General features: G+C 40.5%; 1 protein-coding gene across 5 annotated transcripts in view; it reads left to right on the top strand.

Annotated features, from left to right (window-relative positions):
* Positions 1-18,122, top strand: part of Dab1 (DAB adaptor protein 1) — a 1,070,329-nt gene that overhangs the window by 946,895 nt on the left and 105,312 nt on the right. For all 5 annotated transcript variants that reach the window (XM_028787228.1, XM_028787225.1, XM_028787218.1 and 2 more), the window contains 2 exons: positions 2,304-2,443; positions 9,194-9,292. In XM_028787228.1, the coding sequence (XP_028643061.1) occupies positions 2,304-2,443; positions 9,194-9,292 (239 nt within the window). The remainder of the gene's footprint in view (positions 1-2,303; positions 2,444-9,193; positions 9,293-18,122) is intronic.

Raw genomic sequence — 18,122 nt, 5'->3', positions numbered from 1 at the left:
CTTCCTCTGTGTCCTAACAGAGGTTTTTTGTTTTGGGGTTTTTTTTGTTGTTACTGTTTTGTTTTGTTTTTCTTCTGCCAGTATGTTTATATTTAGGAACAATGGATTTGGGCCAGGTGAGTTCTGGTGCAAGGTAAAATTGGGGATACAAAGGGAAGTTGCATAGATGAAAAGCAATTAATCATAGTTGCTAAAAGAGCAGGCTTGGAACACAGTGTGTGCCGACCCAAATCCCAGCTTTGGCGTTAGGCGAACCTGTGCTGTTCCTGCTAAGTGAGTGTGGGTGGGCTTGATGGTCTCTCCGATCTTGCCTTCCATTGTGGGTCTGTAGAAAGATGCTTGCCTTATTAAGAAGTCATCATGTGCGATATGTAACACACTTCTAGTAAGTGCTTCCAGCTGTTGCTGTTATCATTTCACTCTGGGACAGTCTGAGTAGTGAAAGAAGTATTATCCATAATGAGAACAGTTCTATGTGTTGGTTATATGAGATGGAGTAAGAGACCAAGATACAATCTGCTGTCAACAAACCTAGTGGAACAGACAGGAGAAAGCTTGCATTGTCATAGGCCAAGTTGCTTAGATGCATATCCAAAGAAGGGATATAGTGTCCGATATTTTCTACCCTCCGCTATTTCTCCTTGTAGTACTCCGGCATTTAATATTTATATTCCTTATAGTCTCTGTGTGTCTTTACATCATTTGCTTTAAGGACTATTGTATCAAAGCTATAGGTAAACTAGGAGTCACAGGATTCAGTAATAAATGACTATTGGGAGTTGGGAACTACAGGTTAAGACTTGTCTCTGTAGCCATCCCTTCTCCCCAACATGGTATCTCCAAGTGCTGCATTTATTGTTCAGATCATGGAGAGATAGCTACTATTTACAGAAAGATTACTGTGAAGTGAACACATGTTTCCCTTGTGCTGTCTCCTTTAAATTACTGTTGGCATCTGTAAGGTAGATACTTTACTGTCCTCCCATAGATAGAATGTAACGTTTAGCCAATGCACTACGGCAACCCTTTTACAGGCCTGCCATAATGCACAGTGCATTTTTATTTTCAGTTGCAGACTAAAACAACAAACAAAACACCCCAGCACCTTGGGTTTCTAGGAGCATAGACTGTTTCTTCACTTGTTGGCAGCAAGTAATGGTGTTTGTCAAAAAGGAGATAATCCTTACTGAATGGGTGCGTAAACGCAAGAAAGTCAGAGTTCATAAGTAGAAAGGTACTATGCTATGGTTAGCTATTTTTTTTTTCTTCAGAACATCGTCAGTCTCTTTTTATAGAAGGAGGAGAATGGGCTGACTTATCCCTGACATCCTCAGCTCGAGGTTTGTGATGACTAGGGAACTTTTGAGTGGGAAATAGTCAGGAGTTAGAGCCACTGATAAGTGTCAGAGGCCTGGGAGACCCCAGGTTGCTAGAACAGTAGGTCCAGTGTCCAGATCTCCGACTCAGCAAATGTAGTCAGTGTTAGACTGCTATGTTTTCTACTTCTGACTCTATGAACAAGCTAATGGAGTTTATGCTCATCTTCCTTTGGAATATGGAAATGGCTTGGCTTTTGAAGAATGGTTAGAAAGTTTACAATAAACATCTGTGTGTCCCTTTCTTAATGTGGGTGTTCTTGAGCTCCTAATTGATATATGTAGCAAAATATCATGTTAATAATGAGGAAGAGAGCCTCTTGCAAGATATAGGCAATCAATACCAAATACTATAGCAGGCTATTTCCCTGCATATCTGAGTTACCAGAAGCAATATCATAAAACCATTTTTTAAAATAATTGTTCAGTGTCATTACTTGATGTAAAGAAATTATTCTGGACTTTTCCTATGAGACAGTTCATGGAATTGGGTGTAAGGAGGGTCTTGGACCTTGGCCAAAGTGTCATTAAGAATTATAAATACTGGAAACTCAGTGCTGATGCTATCCCTAGCAAGACATTTGGACTTGAACTCCTAGTGATAACTGTTGGTTCGTTACCTATCGTGTATCAAAAGCGAATTAGATATGTACTCATGGTATCTGATGTTGTTTCTTGTTTTGCTGGGGTGATTATCTTTAAGTTTTCCTTTTCTGTCCAAAAGGTCGGTGCTCAGAAGAAGTAAGTCATCTCTGTGTTTAAATGGGTAGAGACAGCATTTCGAGCTAGAGATGTCATTTTATTTCTTTTGATTTGACTTTACTGGCATATAGGTATAGGCAGGAAGCAGATCCCTGAACGTTAAGTTCTGAAAGCCTATCAGAGGCTCGTGTGCTTGTTTCTGAATCTATTTTTCTTCATTTTCAGGTCAGGATCGCAGCGAAGCCACTTTGATAAAGAGATTTAAAGGCGAAGGGGTCCGGTACAAAGCCAAGCTGATTGGGGTTGATGAAGTGTCTGCAGCCCGGGGAGACAAGTTATGTCAAGATTCCATGATGAAGCTCAAGGTGCCGTGCAAGCGCTTCTTTGTGAATAGCTTTGGTTTAGCATGGGCGAGGGAAGGAGCTGCTCACCAGCTCCGTGGCAGATAACCTCACTGCCTGAGTGATTCAGCTCCTGGATGAACCACTGTTTATTCACGGGGAGGAAACTCCAGTGGCTTAGAGACACTGCCTGGACACGTATAGAGAGAGATTTAGCCAGGCCTTGTTCATGCTATGTGAGTGGACCATAGTTCCTTCTAGGTAAACTTCTTTGTAAAACTCCTGCAAAAATAAAGCCACAAAATGATCAAATTCTGTAGTCCTTCACGCATTTTGAATTTTTTTTTTTTTTTTTTGCTATTTTCGTTACTTTTTAAAAACGTGTATGTAACTTGCCCTCTAGTGACCGATGTGAAGGTGCAAAGCAGATCGCACTCTTTCCTGTAACTGCTGTGATGCACTCAAATGTTTCCTAACAAAGGGAAGGCAGCCTCGCTTTCATTTGCAGCTAGCTGGACAACAATGATGGCTTTGCATGGGAAAACCAGAGGAGTAACTTAGAAACAAAACTTAAACAGACTCAACAAAGAGCATGCTCTCTTTTCAATAAGCCTTAAAAGAGTCCAAGACCTCCAGATCTTGATTCCGCACATCCTCTTTATTTTTTTAGAATTAAGGTATAAAATATTAGAAAAGGAAATGATCTAACAAGAATCCTGCTTCATGCATTTAACATGTTTACGACTTATTTTTCTCAGCATAAAATTCTGATTATAAACTTTGGAAATACAAGGGAAAAACCTAAAATAATCCAAAAATCACACAAAAATGAGAGGTGACATTTTTGTGTTTAATCTCAATTGTTTTACTTCTGTAATATAAACAATACACTTTATAATAAAAATGGATTATAGTTTATATAGTTTTACAACCTGGTATGTTTGAGCTCATACACATACACCTCTCTCTCTCTCTCTCTCTCTCTCTCTCTCTCTCTCTCTCTCTCTCTCTCTCTCTCTCTGACACTGTTAGGTCAGTGGAATATTTTTAACTATAGGAAAAGGGAAAACTGGCCACATTCTGGCAAAGTGCCTAAAAGTATTTTAAGTGACAGAAATTTGTTAATTACTGTCTGCACTACCTTTTTCTTATTTGCTTCGTTAAGTCACAACTTTTATTTATTTATTTTTGTTGATGCTGTATGTGTCACTTAAGATGTCTGTTGGATATGGTCTCCTAGTCCCATGGCTGTTAAAAGCAGAATTTTTAAAACTACTCAGGCTTCAGTGTTCTATATCCTTGTTTTTGCTATTTAAAATGCTATATGAACAAATTCTGTTTTAATCAATGCATGCTTAACTTTAAGTATATTAGAGAAGGGCATTGGTAACAATGTAATCATGACGTAACACTTTCACCTTGGAAAGAGGTTAGTGATTTTTTTTTTCCCGATAATGAATCCATGTTATGAGATTTCAGAGCAGCTCAATAATGAGCCCTCTTTCTCTTCTAAATTCCAACCTGAATGATAAATAGATGAGGCAGTCAGGCACGAAGATTCCCACGGCCGCTCCTCTATGACTGATGAATGCTGGCCTAGGGGATATGACCAGAAACAGGGCCCCAGGCAGATGCTTGAACAACATAGGCTGTGGTGCTTGGTTTGTAGGAGAATCCTCTGTTCTCCCCACTGTTGCCTGACCCCCAACCCAAGCAGAGCCCAGATTCTGCTCATATACACATAAAATGAGAATACATCCTCTGCCAGGGCAGGCTGCCTACAGAGCCCCAGAGAGACTGAGCCTTCTGTGTTCTTCCGTCAGAAAACCACTCCTTAATGTGCACTTCTTGTGCATAGACTTGATTCTCCAGTTTATGGAGGAGAGAGGAGTTCTGCATCCCCTTTACTCAGTATCTAGGAGAAGCTATTCATCGGGTACCAGCTGCTGAAAGCCTTATTGGCCAGCTCTATTTGTAAAAGCACCCATGTCTAAGTGGGTATGAGGCAGCAGTTCCTTCTACTCACCATTGGCGTTAACACTAGGCCATGGTAGCTGACCCAGGTCTAGCTATCGGTGTCAGTGTGTGTGTGTGTGTGTGTGTGTGTGTGTGTTACCTGTAGTGAAACATTCCATCTGTCATCCCTTATAATCATGAGATCCCAAGGCCCAGAAAATCTGTCCTGCTATAACACTCTCCTGTCAAATGCAGTGAACACATTGAGAGGTTCTTGGTTTCCAGATGATTGTGTTTCATTATTTGCAACATGCTGAGAAGAATGTTGACATTTCAGCTCCCAGTGGTTTTTCTGTAAGAAGCACAGAAACATAAATGATCGATTCTACATTTGGCCACCTGCCCAGGAAAGAGACAGAGAAGTACAAAATTCCTTTTAGCCTTGAAAAGGGGCCCAATTTCTCCTATTAGACCATATGAGAACTGGGAAGAAATGGATTCCCTTTGCTAGACTCTGAAGTTGATACATCATCCATTAGAGAATTTCCTCCTGCACTGCAGATGTTCTAGACAGTTTCTTTGTGTGCATCTGAGGGGCCCACTGTCTACTGACAGACATATCTACTGACAGACTATTGCCATGTTTCAACTTATAGTCAACAGGGCACCTTCACATAAATCAGCTTTTGATATTACAAGCTAGAGATTGGTTTGTCTAGGTATACCTATAAAATCTAGGTTCAGAGACATTAAAGTATTTCTTCTACAGTCTTTCCCAGAACTCAGAACTGGATCTCCAGAACCCCAGCATTTAAGAAGTAGTAGTTTAACACTCAGTTGTATCATATTTTGTGTTGAGGCTTAATTTATCCTTTCTCATTTTGGTTTTTCTCTTCTACCTCTAAGTACTGGCCATACCTCACTGACTTTTAGAGAAGTCAATGTTCAGAAATCTTGGGTAGAACAGTGGTGACTGAAACTGTGAGTAGGATGAGTCCCAGAGTTAGAGCCTGAAGAACCACTGAGCATAGGACCACAAGTGTATGCCAGTCAGGGTCCTGAGAGATACAGAATCTACCCTGAAGAGAGTAGGCTAGGAAATGTCAGGCAAGATTAAGAAAGCAGACATGGTGTGGATATGTAGGATCTACCATCTATTACACCTTCCCCAAACAACATTTATTAATTAGAGTCCAAGAGGAGCAAAGTGATCTCTATCCTTTCACACACACACACACACACACACACACACACACACACACCCATCAGACAGCAGCCAATACCATGGACCATCGTGGTAAGGAAGCAAAGAAATTATCCCAGCTTCACCCTCTGTCAACTCTCTGACCTCTAGTATATGCCTCATATAGCAGAATACAACTGGAAGCCTGGCAAAGAAACAGATGACACCAGAGCAGTCTGCTGGGGACATAATATTTATCCATGGCATGAAACATGACTGAAAAAAGATACTTCATTTCCTCAGTAACGAGGATAAAATTGAATTTACAATGAACTCTATCCTGTAAAGATCTTAAAGCTAGTAACCAGCAGAACTGAGGATGGAGATGAAGCTTTCGGTAGCAATATCCTGAAGTTTCAGTGTTTATGCTAGTGGTCTATTATATTTGTACATGTGCTTCTTGTCACCACAGACTTGCACAGCATCATGTTCATGTGATATAATATTTGAATATTCTCCTCTCTTTATCACTGCTCTTCCTGCACAGTTCAATAAATAGTATTGAAGGGAACCATCCCTGTGGCATGCTAGGATGGCAGATGTGCCTGTAGTTAGTGTAAGTTCTCAGAACCTGGCACAGCAGCATCCCACAAAGGAAGCATCCTTGGTATCATTTCACATTTTAATTTCTCCAAAGATAACACCATATGGACAGTCCTTCTCTCCATTCTCAATGAGAAGCACCAGGCACAGATACTCAGGAACATGGCCTTTGGCTCTTCTCCTTCTGGTTGAACAGTCATATTCCATTAGGGAATAAGAACTTCATCGTACCAATAAGCAAAGATGGCCTTGGTTTCTAGTTGGTACCAATATGCTAGACTGTATTGCTTCTTTATGTTCTAGCAATTTCTGTAAGTCAGGGACTGTATTGTAGAGGGAAATATTAAGGTCACACTTCCTGGCTGTAGGAGTAACATTCTCCCCTGTTTAAATTTAAAGAAAATAGAAATGTATTTCCACATTTGTAGAATGTGCTGGAGGCTGAACAATTCAGGATCTGGGTGTCAAAAGACCAGTGTCTGATGATGGTCCAGTCTTTCTGCTCCAAGATGGTGCTTGCTAAGTTCTGCCAGTTGGAGAATTAAGTTCTGTGACAAACAATGAAGGGCCACCAACCCTCTCTGCAGGCACAACCCATGTAAGAGGTCTTTGCTCTTGTAACTTTATCATTTTCCAGAGGCTTCATCTCTAAACATGTGCACAAAGGGGATTAAGTTTTGGCATGCAGAGTTGGAGGAATAAAATTTGGACCATAGCCAGAGACTAACTATTCTACGTTTTGACTGGATAATTGAAGTTAAAGTCGGGTATGGAAATAAAATAGTGTATATTGTTTTATACAAATCAGCCAGAAAGAATGAGTGCAAATCTTATTTTCCTAGGCCTAGTATCTGGCTTGTCCTCTGATTTTTCCTCAAATGAGAGAAAGAACCTTACTTCTCTTTAAGTGTATAGTTTATACCAAACTCCATTCCAATCACTGGGTCCAGGGAACAAATTTAAAAGTCCTATGTACAATTAAATATCCCTGTCAGATCACTGTCTGATATGACACATTAAATGGTGTAAGTTCCCTGAAGATAGGAGAAGCAGGGAGATGAATAAGGTGCAGTTGGTGTGAAGTATGTCTGCACTGGCTAAGAGTCAGGCAGGGTTCTACTGAACAGAAGTAGGAATTACTCTGATTTCAGAGACACATATTCATCATTCCTCCTTGTACTTAGAAATATTCACAGTGAACTCAAAAGCAAGTAGCAGAGGAAGGATCTAGAAACCATAGACTCAGAGAACTCATAGAAACTACAGATACTCATAGAAGGGGTGAGGGGTGAAGAAGCAAAAGGTTTCACGTTGAAGTGAGTCACTGTATGAGCATTTACAGGGAAGTTGTTGGAGGAGGGTCATGGTACAGCAGTCATGGGGATGGATGGAGAACATGGAGAAGGGGGGAGATTTTTGCCCCTGAGAAAAATCGATGTACAGAATAATATCTCTCAAGCACCCGTGGTTTGAAGCGCTGCACTATGGTCTCAGCTTCATAACCATTCTCTCTGCTAACTAAGTCAGGACTCCCCACCAGCATTCCTAGCACTGGTTTTCTTATCAGCAATTGAAATATTTTAATCAACTCATTTTAAGGATTTTTCCTACTCTGACAATTCTGCATGTCTGTAAGATGTCCTTGAGAATAGAAGGATAACTTTTGAGAGCGTGAATTTCCTGCTAATATTACCCATCTATGAAGGGACTGGATACTCATTTATTACTAGAAGAAATTAAGTTGACTGCATATCTTCTATGTGCTGGAAATTAAGCTAGGTAGTTTACGTAAATCTTTAGTTTTCTCACCTGTGAGAAACAGAACTGATACTTGGGGAAATAGAACTAAGATGAAGTCCTTTGTCCAGAATCAGGCACATAATCAGATATCGTGAGGTGGAAATGATTTCCAACACACACCTCTTAGAACTGTGAAGTCAATGTTACTTCAGATTTGTCTATGCCTGAAGCTCAGTGCAGCTATTGCTGGGACCTGAGCTTTGCTTTAAGCAGTGATGTAAGACTGGAGACCTTGTGGCACCCAATGCTGAGGAAACCACAGCCTACACATCACTGGACATGTCTGCAGTAAAGTTACCACATGTGCCCTAGACTATGTCCACCTGTAACTGCCACTGCCAGATCTAACTAAAAAGTAGATGGTTTTTCTCTTAATGTGAGCCCCATAAACCATAGAGGTGACATTACAGACTCATTTTACAATTATCTGATGACCACCTGCTGCCAGAACCATTTGGGGGTGGCATGGTAAGATCTGGTGCTAGACCGAAGAACAAAGTAGCATTTCTAGCTTCTGTGGGGTTTACCTACTTGGGTTTATAACATGTCTTGGCAGGTGGGAAATACATAAGTTGGTAAATGGAATGCATTCTCTATATGTTTCACCTTAAAGTACAAGAATAACAAGGGAAGAATAATGACGAAAGAATATAAATGTCTTTGAGTAGCTGTTTCAGATGCCAGGCATAAATATTATGATCAAGTTTTGCCAAGAAGGGGAGGGATAAAAGGAGGTAATGGGGGTCTAACATATTTTTGCTTCTTTCTAATATTTAAAACTTCATTCACACATAATTCATTCCTACAAAAATATTTCCAGAAGTATAAAACCGTAATCTTTATTTGTGATTCTTGTGAGTGACTTGCCCTTTTTTAAGATTAAATCCACATTCAATATAAAAAAAAAAACCAACACAGAAATTTATATGAGGGTATTATTGTTTCCATCTCAAGTAGCCTACCCAACTCTGAGTCAAGGATTGCAGCACAAAGAAAGCATTGCCTATAGTGGATGGCCAGGTGTGTATTTATCCCGTGGTAGAACAGAGAAGACCCATGTTATCCTAAAACATAAAGCAGATGTGAGGATGTGATGTAGATGTTTACAGGAGGGCAAAGGAAGAGTGTGCATGATTGGTGGCTCTCGCTGATGGTGTCTGACATGCCTTTGGACCGGAGGGAATTTTCAAATGAAAACACTAAAGTAAAAACCATGTTCTTCCTTCCAACAGGGTGTTGTTGCTGGCGCTCGTTCCAAAGGAGAACACAAACAGAAAATCTTTTTAACCATCTCCTTTGGAGGAATCAAAATCTTTGATGAGAAGACAGGGGTAAGTGAAAGCGTCACACGGCAATGTGAAATTGAATCCATTGACAGATGTGCCCCTAAAAGCCTCTTTTCTGCAGGCAGGAATATCAAACAAGCATAAAAACACATAAAGCAACTGACAAACTTGATCAACTGTGATCATCCATCAAGGCTCTTGCCTGACTTGGCCACAGCATTACTGTTCCGTGCTTCTTACACAGTAATTGTGGTCTAAGTGTCACAATGTCCCAGCAATCTAATGGGAGATTGATGAGCTCTGAAGTGTGCTGGTCATGTGACAGTTTATATTAAATTTTCATGTGCATTGGTATCTTCAGTGATACGCACTTGAGGAAGACACATGTTGGTTTTGGGGAGTTAGTCAAAGCTCCAGACTCTCCAATGTAACCTGTCAACAATTTGCAGTTGCTGTTATCAAAGGAATAAATAGAATTTTTAATCTAAAATAGAAAAAATATGAAAAATAGAAACTGTCACTCTCTAACCAGTAAAAGGACAAACTAACATGTTTGTTGAAAGAGAATTGTGGTTTCATCAAGCTCAGGACTGCACTGAACTCCCAGGCTCAACCCCAGAACTCCTACAACACTGTTGGTCTTGGCCATTGAGGATTAGGAAAAACAGATAAGCATTCTGTGGTCCCATGCCTGAGAAAGCCAGAATGTAGTTTTCCTTGTATTCCCTCGGTGTTTTATAGCTTATAAAACACCTCCAGACGTGTCACTTCCTATGAACATTGCCAAGATAACACATCAGGCAGTTTATAAGCAATATCTGAACCAGCCATAGTATTTGACCTCGATCGTGTTGTTATTATTATCTCTTGCTTGTGCTTCATGTTGTTATTTCTACCTCTTGCTTATTGTGACTAGTAACACAGGGTAAGAATATGATAAGTTAGAAGTAAAAATGTGTTTGCGTTTTCTTGACGAAAAATACTTCAGAAAAATTATTTCTAAATAACGTGAATAGAAGAGATATTGGTCATGAACATAGTTACAACCACCAGAGAGTGGTGGTGGCCCAACCAGCCAATGGATAAATAAATGTAGTCGTATATCTAGTGGAATGCTAGGGGGCCTGAACATGCCAGGGATGCTGAATGGGACAAGCTAGGCACAAAAGGACACTTGAATGAGGAACCCAAAACGTTCAAAATCCTGGAGTGAGAGCTGTACCAGTGACTGCCAAGGCTTAGGGAGAATGAAGATGGGAGTAGGTTTTTAATGGCATGGGGTTTTGGTTGGATAGTGATTTAGTAAGTAGGTGATAGTGATTATTGAGATGAGCAGAGTGTGTGAATTGGGGGTACATAGATGGCTCAGGAGAATATACTGCTCCTGCAGAGTTCAGGTCCCAGCACCCATGTCTCAAATGGTGCCTGCAACTTTAGCTCCCAGGGATCAGAAACAGTCTTTCATACCCATGCATGCGCATGCATGCGCATGCGCATACTCACACACAGGCACACTAAAATATAAATCTTTTTAAAAGTATGAATGTACTTAATGCCTATATCCTGGCTATATACTTTAAGAGAGTTCATGTAAATTTTGTAATATATATTTTAGCACAATAAAAATAATAACTGGTAATAAAAGCATGCACTTATCCAGTGCCTCCTACATACTAATTATGTTAGTCATTTTACATGCATTATTCAGTTTCATCCTTACAACCATGCAATAATAGTAACTGCTATTTTCAGATTCTGTAGTAAAACTCTGGAGACAAGCTGACTTTATAAAGAATAGAGGCTTATTTCGCTACAGTTATTGTACTTTAGAGTCAGCTATGGCATTAGTTTGGCTGTGGTGAGGACCCCATAGTGTACAGAATCCCAACAGTGTGACCATGAACAAGAGCAAGCGATCACACTTGGAAACAGGGAAACAGCAGGCCACGGGGATCCCACAACTCCTTCTAAGAGCAAAAGGATTGCCTAGGAGGCTCTACCCTGTAGAGTCCATGCCATTTCTGACATTGCCATCTAAAAGATAAAATCTCCAACACCTGAACTTTGAAGGATACAAAGGTTCAAATTATACCCAACCCTAGCAGTATCGTGTTCTAGACATCTTGATGCTTTATAAGTACCAGGTTAGCATAAACACTCTAACTATCCAAGAGGTAGGTGACACCATCATCTCTGTTTAACAAATGAAGATGACAAGGACAGAAAACTGGGCAAGACTTTCAGAAAATGGGTAATAGTAGAGACCAACTAGACCCCGTGCATTTTGGCCAATGTGTGCATGACCGAAATGCCTGTTACATCTTAGGTTTAGTGACTGTCCTAATTTTACCTATTTGCTTGTTTTTTTTCATTTCTTTATGAACAAGTCAGTCAGATGCATCTTCTATGGAAAGGAGAGGCTCCAGAAAAAGCAAACAAACAGAAAACATTGACAAGTCCTGGAGAGGAAGGATAGTTCACCATACAGGGCCACATGGGAAAGACACAAGGCTAGCCAACGACCAGAAACTAGTAGTAGAGGGACCTCTTAGACCTTAGACTATGGCCTTCTCTAGAATCCTCACAGGAAATTGAATGCAGAACAGGGGAACAGTTGGGAACTGCCTATTGAAAATCATCTCCTCTGCCTCTAAGTCATGAGTGTAATCTCTGGTTCCCTGGCACCAGGCTCTTGCATGATTAAGGCAGAGCAAATTTTCTCTTTTGGGATGTGGATGGGAGAGGATGCCTGGCTTTGGATTGGTCAGTTTGCCTATCAATCAACGACATCGTCCTTACTGCACCTTTTGTTGTGTCTAATAATTTGCTAGCCCTGATAAGGGCAGTGCTTTCCCAGCCAGAAAGGCTTATGCATATCTCAAAACAGCATGATATATGGAAAACTGAAAAGTATTTACAATGCAGTGTTCAGGGACAGAATATAGATTTAACCTCCGCTTGCTCTGAAAAGAAAATCAATACAATTTACCTCTATATTATTGGAAAAGATCAGATTGCCTGCTGATGCCCTGATGGAAGAGAGTTTAGGATAAGGGCACAGGAATCAGTAGAAAATGGGCTTGAATTCTGCAGGACTAAAAGCCAAGTTTAAGCCTCCTTCAAACAGTGGTTTCAGAACTTGGCAGTTTGTGTCTTCCTTAGAAAGATTATACTTCTGGATATCTGTGCTCAGCCTGAAACGTCACATTAAAGTTAGTTGAAAGGATGTTGGCAAATGGATATCTATCCTGGTGATCAGGACCAGTACCATGGCAGGGACTAGGGGACTGTGAAGTACACTGGCCAAGCCTTCTCAGCACACACTTCACACTATCCTGTAGCATACAAAGTTGAGAATATCAGGTATGCACACACTTACAGAATACCTCTGTCTTTCAACACTCTATGGGAGCCAAATAATTGGGTGGAGCCTCAGAGATACTGTTGCAATGGTTTATATACCACAGTATTATGAGGTCACCTCTAGTTCCTTCCTGATTCCAGCTCTGTTTATCATAATGACAGCCAGCATATTCAAAGGGACAGAGGCAGAAGCAGGAGCTTGGGGTATCTGGTCTCTTTTCTTGTTTGCAGACCATGTTTTGGGCTTTGCTACTACTCCTTTATGCCTTGTCCCTCCGTCAAATAGTCTATGACCATGCCCAGATAGAGCTCTAATACTTTAAATGTTTACCAATGAAGAAAAGTAGTTTGCATTCTTAACTTTTATATACCTCCTCTAGCATCAAACTTTGAAGTAGTAATTTTTTTTTATCCTTTATATAAGAAAACAGTAAAAAAAAAAAAAATATTTTGGCCCCAAAACAATTGGTTTGCTTGGAAAAATGTCAGCTCATTGGTGGAAAATCAGAAAAGAAAGCAGAGCTGAGTGTATGCTGTCTCAATCCACTGGCATTTTATGTGGTTATCACTGGTCCTATGTAGCATCTAGCTTCTGTAGACATCCTGTATTAGTCTACTACAACATAAGTCCTAGAAAAGCAGTCAAAAGAATTGAGGTTTTATCACTATTATTATGTACAATAGATTTATTCATTTTATGTGTGAGTGTTTTCTCTGGATGTTTGTCTGGGGACCACATACCCACAAAAGGTCAGAAGGGGGCATGAGATAACCCGAAACTGGAGTTACAGATGCTTGTAAACTACTCCATGTGGGTGCTGGGAATTGAACCCAGGTCCTCTGCAAGAGCAGCAAGTTCTGAGTCATCTCCAGGCTGAGTTAATTTAAATTTGAAGTGTGACTGATGCAGCAAGGAGCTGTCCTGCTGAAGAAAACAGCTTGTCCTGTAACTTTAAAAATGAAAACAAGGTACCTTGCTGGAAGTTTCTAAGGGTCAGTTTTAGTATGTCTATACGGAGATACCTTTTCCAACAGGCTTAACTGCTCAACGGAATGATAGGATATGCTCTTTGTGAGTGAGTTCAGCATCCCTGGAGTCAGGAAGACTGCACCTTATGATAGGATTATTGAAGGAAGTAAGACAAGAGATACACAGCAAAACCATGTCTGTTCATTTCTGAGCTGAATTTTAAGGGTCTGTTTCTCCCTGGAAGTAAGAAACATTGATGTTTTCTGCTTAAAAGCCTTCCCTGGGAGACTCCAGCACTGTACCGAATCTCTCTGCCCTTGTCCCACAAGGAACTGGCAACACCCTGCATGGTGGGGTCTTCATGGCGAGGAAATGGAAAACTAGACTTTACCATTTGGAATGATAAATCATGGTTGTTGGGTTTTTTGGTTTTTAATCTGAATATTTTTGCCCACATTTGCCTACACTTTTTTTTTAAGCTGAGAAAAGAAACATTTGCTAGAAAACGTGACAATAGCTAGAATTTTAAAAACCTAAAATTGTCAAAAAATGTTTTGATCCCAATTTAAAAAGACCCTTTGCAGCAATTTACACCCTGTCTTGACTCTCAAAGAGCTCCTGGTCCCTTGTATGAGTAAATTGTGTATTACTATTGGCATGTTGGGGGGCATGCATCATTGTTGAAAGCTGCTCATATTCACACGCTTAAGACATAGCTAATCTATCAGTGGGTTTGGTGAGAAGAGAGATGGCATCCATTGCCTTTCTGTTATTAGTCATATGAGCGGGAGCCCAGAGATAGCAGGGAGGAGATGCTCCAGTAAACCAACCGTTCTGTAGACAGTCCGGTGGACAAGCCCCGAAGTGCTCTCTCTCGTTTCATAGAGAAGAAACTGAGCAGCTGGAAATGTCCCTGGCCAAGTGTGTAGACGCAGAGCAAACCTGAGAGCGCCTCCATTCTAGAAATTATCCCTGACTCTCTTTTCTCTCAACCTAAGTTTTTATTCCAGAGAATCATTATACCTTAACACCATTAAAAAAATCATAAATATTGCAAGAACCTCAAGATTGGTCTGTTTCTTAGGATGGCCTGCATCAACTTTTCAAGAGGCTAGATTATCCTCATCACAACTGAATATGAATTTTACTCTTTCTTTGAATGAGCCAACAGTTATTCAAATGCTACCTTACAATCCATTCTAGGAAGAAGTCACTATTATTATCACCGTCTTACAAGTGAGCAATTTTAGGTCCAAGTAGTCTCAGCCACACAGCTAGTAAGTAACAACATCAGGATGCAGCATCAGGCAGCCTGATACAGAAACCCTGATACTAGCAAGGACTAACTAACAGCAGCATGTCTAATTTTATAGATGATTTTCTGTAATATGTAAGAGAGCAAATTCACATGACCTCTGTCTGAGCATCACTTGTCATTTCCTTCTTGTGTGTCCTGAATGGGGATAAGAAACAGTGGAGATAAAGCCGGGATGCCTTCCTCATGGGCAGATAGAATGTTGACAGTTTGACTCTCAGGTGATTAGCCAGTAGCATCTTGGAAGACTGTCTATGCCACGTGCACTTGGTTCCTAGAGATTTAAAGATGAATAAGACATGGCCCTGGGCCCTGAGGCATTCGTAACCTAGTGCAAAAGCAAGTTTCACAAAGTGAACTGACAGCTGCCAAGGCACAGACATGAACAAAGTTGTCCAGGCTCAGGGACTAAAGCCTAGCTTTGTCTAGAATATCCCTGGCAGTCTTTGCAGGAGAGGACACACTGACTGACAGTGAAGGGGATGATTGAAAAGATGAGGTGGGGGGAGCAGGAAGAGACAACAGTGTGTATAAATGCACACCTTTCTCAATGGGAAGGGGTGTGTGGATTCATTCTTTATTTCCTGCAGGATGTATTTATTGGGTGCCTCTATAAACACATAGATAAATACGGCTTTATCTTCCTGTTCATCGCTGTTGTCTGTTTGGTTCATGGTGACTTCCACAAAGTGGGGTTCCAGTCATATTTATTGCAGCAGAAATAAAATGACAGCATGATTAAAAACCACAAAGGCACACTGAATAAGTAGGGCATAGCAGGGGAAAGGTGGAGAATGACTGAGGACTCCGCCCTGCCCCTCATGGTAGATGGGTAACAGTGTTTTAAATGCATTGGCTACACTTGAGTTTCAGGGCTGGTTGAGTAAGTTCCTCCGAGTAAACAAAGTGTCACCTTTAGTTGTACTTCATCAAAAATCAGGCTGTTCCTAATCAGTTCGAACTGAGTGTTCTGAGCATGCTCAGGAAGAGCAGCTGAGGTCAGTGTGGGAGGCTGGTCTCAGGGAGGATGACTGTAAAGAAGATGAAGGGGCGGTGTATCAGGAGATGGGAACCTTCAGAGATGGTACTATGATCTAGTAAGAGAGATGCTGGTAGCCATACTGTAAGTGTAATGACACTGTTCATGGCTACTGAATCCAATTGCTTGAGACCCTAACAATTCCTGAAGTTTCCAGACTGCCCCTAAGTTGCTATTTATAGCAGAAGTAGATTTTTAAATCACCTTTAATAACTCTTGAGCGTTTTTCTTTCTTTTACTCCTGAGTTTTTACAAAACTCATCTTGTCTCCATTGTGTATGTGTGAGGAATCCATAGAGTAGTTTCTTCCAATCACAGCTCTTGCGGGGAGGGGTAGTAATGCAGGAATTTAATTGTTAGGGACTAACTGCTAAGTATTTCTACAGTACTCAGGACAGATGTACACAACAGAAGATATTTTTCTGTGTGATATGACTTTCAAATGTCTTGCCAGACATTCATGTAGATGAGAAACCTGTTTATAATTACTTGAATCTAAAACCTAGCTCAGTTTTACATATCAGCAAACTATTTTTGTGCCATATTCAGATCTGAAGAAAGGGGGCGGGTGCACTTTGTTTTGTTGAGACCTTAGGAAGACCTTTCATAGTTTCAGAAAACCACACTGCTGCTGTGGTTGATCGTGGTTCAGCCAGCCATCCTTGCGACGGCCATCCCTCACGCCACTTACCCCTGCTCTATCCGATCCACAGCCAGCTCTTGCTTTCATTTTATGGTTGCTTGCTCAGTCTTTCTTTGTTGATGTCTATTCTAAACAAAGAAGTGCCAGTGTCACTGAGTTCTCTGTTCTCTTGAGTTCATGTTTATTGATAAGAGTATACGTTGTGACTATGTTCTTATATTCTTCAACTGTAGCTGTAACTAAGCATAACTAAGCACCTGGGCATAGAAGTGCACATCATTTTATGGGCTTGGGACAGAGCTCAAACTAGGGTGCTTGCCTAGCTGATGTGAGGTCCTGGATTTAACTATCAGCATCACAAAGAGAGGGGAGGGGAGAGACAGAGACACACACAGGGAAAACATCACGTTATTATAAAATAAAATATTTCTTACAATTTCTTTATAATTAGGGTTTTTTATTTGTGCATGTGTAGAGCAAACTTTATGTATATAGGGGATTTTATAATTATTTCTAAATAAGAGACGATAAGCTAGATGTTATTAAAAAGGAATTGGGGGGCTATGTAAGGTTGATCGAAAACTTGTCTCTACCATGGGAATGAAACAGCTCAAACTCCCCTTTAAGAAACACAGAGGCACAATATGGGGTGATACTCAAGGGAGTCTCCACCTGCTCAGAGGAAAAGGGGAGCAGGGGATGGTCAGAAGAATTGTTGGGAGGGTGATGAGAAGGGGGACAGTGAGTAGGATGTAAAGTGAATACATAAAAATATAAATAAATACAAAAAACATAGAGGCTGGGCATTCAGGTGTATGAATAAAGGAAAATTCAAAGAATTTGAACATGAAGAAAGAAAGATATACAATTAACATCAAAGTTCAGAATAAATGACTTTTTTCATTTGATGAGAAAGACAGAGAAAGATCTAAGAGGATGGGGCTGAGGCTTAAAGGACATACTGGAATTAAAGGTAGAAATCCAGACATACAGTCTTCACTGTGGTCTTTGAAGTGAGAAGGTCATAAAGGGGATGAACACAGGGGAGGAGAGTTCAGCCTGGGTTTACAATCCTCACCAGTAAAGCACTGTCGGAACCTGTATAACTCTACGAGAAACAGTACCGTGGAGGAAAACAACCCCCAGATCCTCAATTGCTTGGTTCTGTATATGAATGGCTATGTGAGTAGGAAGCAAAATTTCAAAATTCATTATTTTAATTGATATAAATCAAATATATTTTGCTTGCACAACATGATGTTCTTAAAAGCTCATGTAACATGGTAAGAACTTGAAGATGTACTGTCAGAAGTTTTCAAGCCGGCCTACATTGTCCTGAACTATTGAAGGAGCAAGGAATCACACTTCTATCCTCTCTTATTGTTCAGTATATGAATGACTGAAAAAGTAACCGGACATTTGACACATATCTGGCAGAAAAAACAAGCAAAGTAGTCACGTACACATAGACTTGGGGAAGGAGAGTGCTGGCTAAGCCAAGGAGATGGAGAAACTACCCTTCTTCATAGGGTAGAGGGACTTGAA

This window comes from Grammomys surdaster, unplaced genomic scaffold (assembly GCF_004785775.1).
Source record: "Grammomys surdaster isolate TR1022 unplaced genomic scaffold, NIH_TR_1.0 100, whole genome shotgun sequence".
NCBI classification, from domain to species: domain Eukaryota; kingdom Metazoa; phylum Chordata; class Mammalia; order Rodentia; family Muridae; genus Grammomys; species Grammomys surdaster.
Note: the sequence above shows the minus strand (reverse complement) of the source record. Positions and strands in the feature narration are given on the sequence as shown.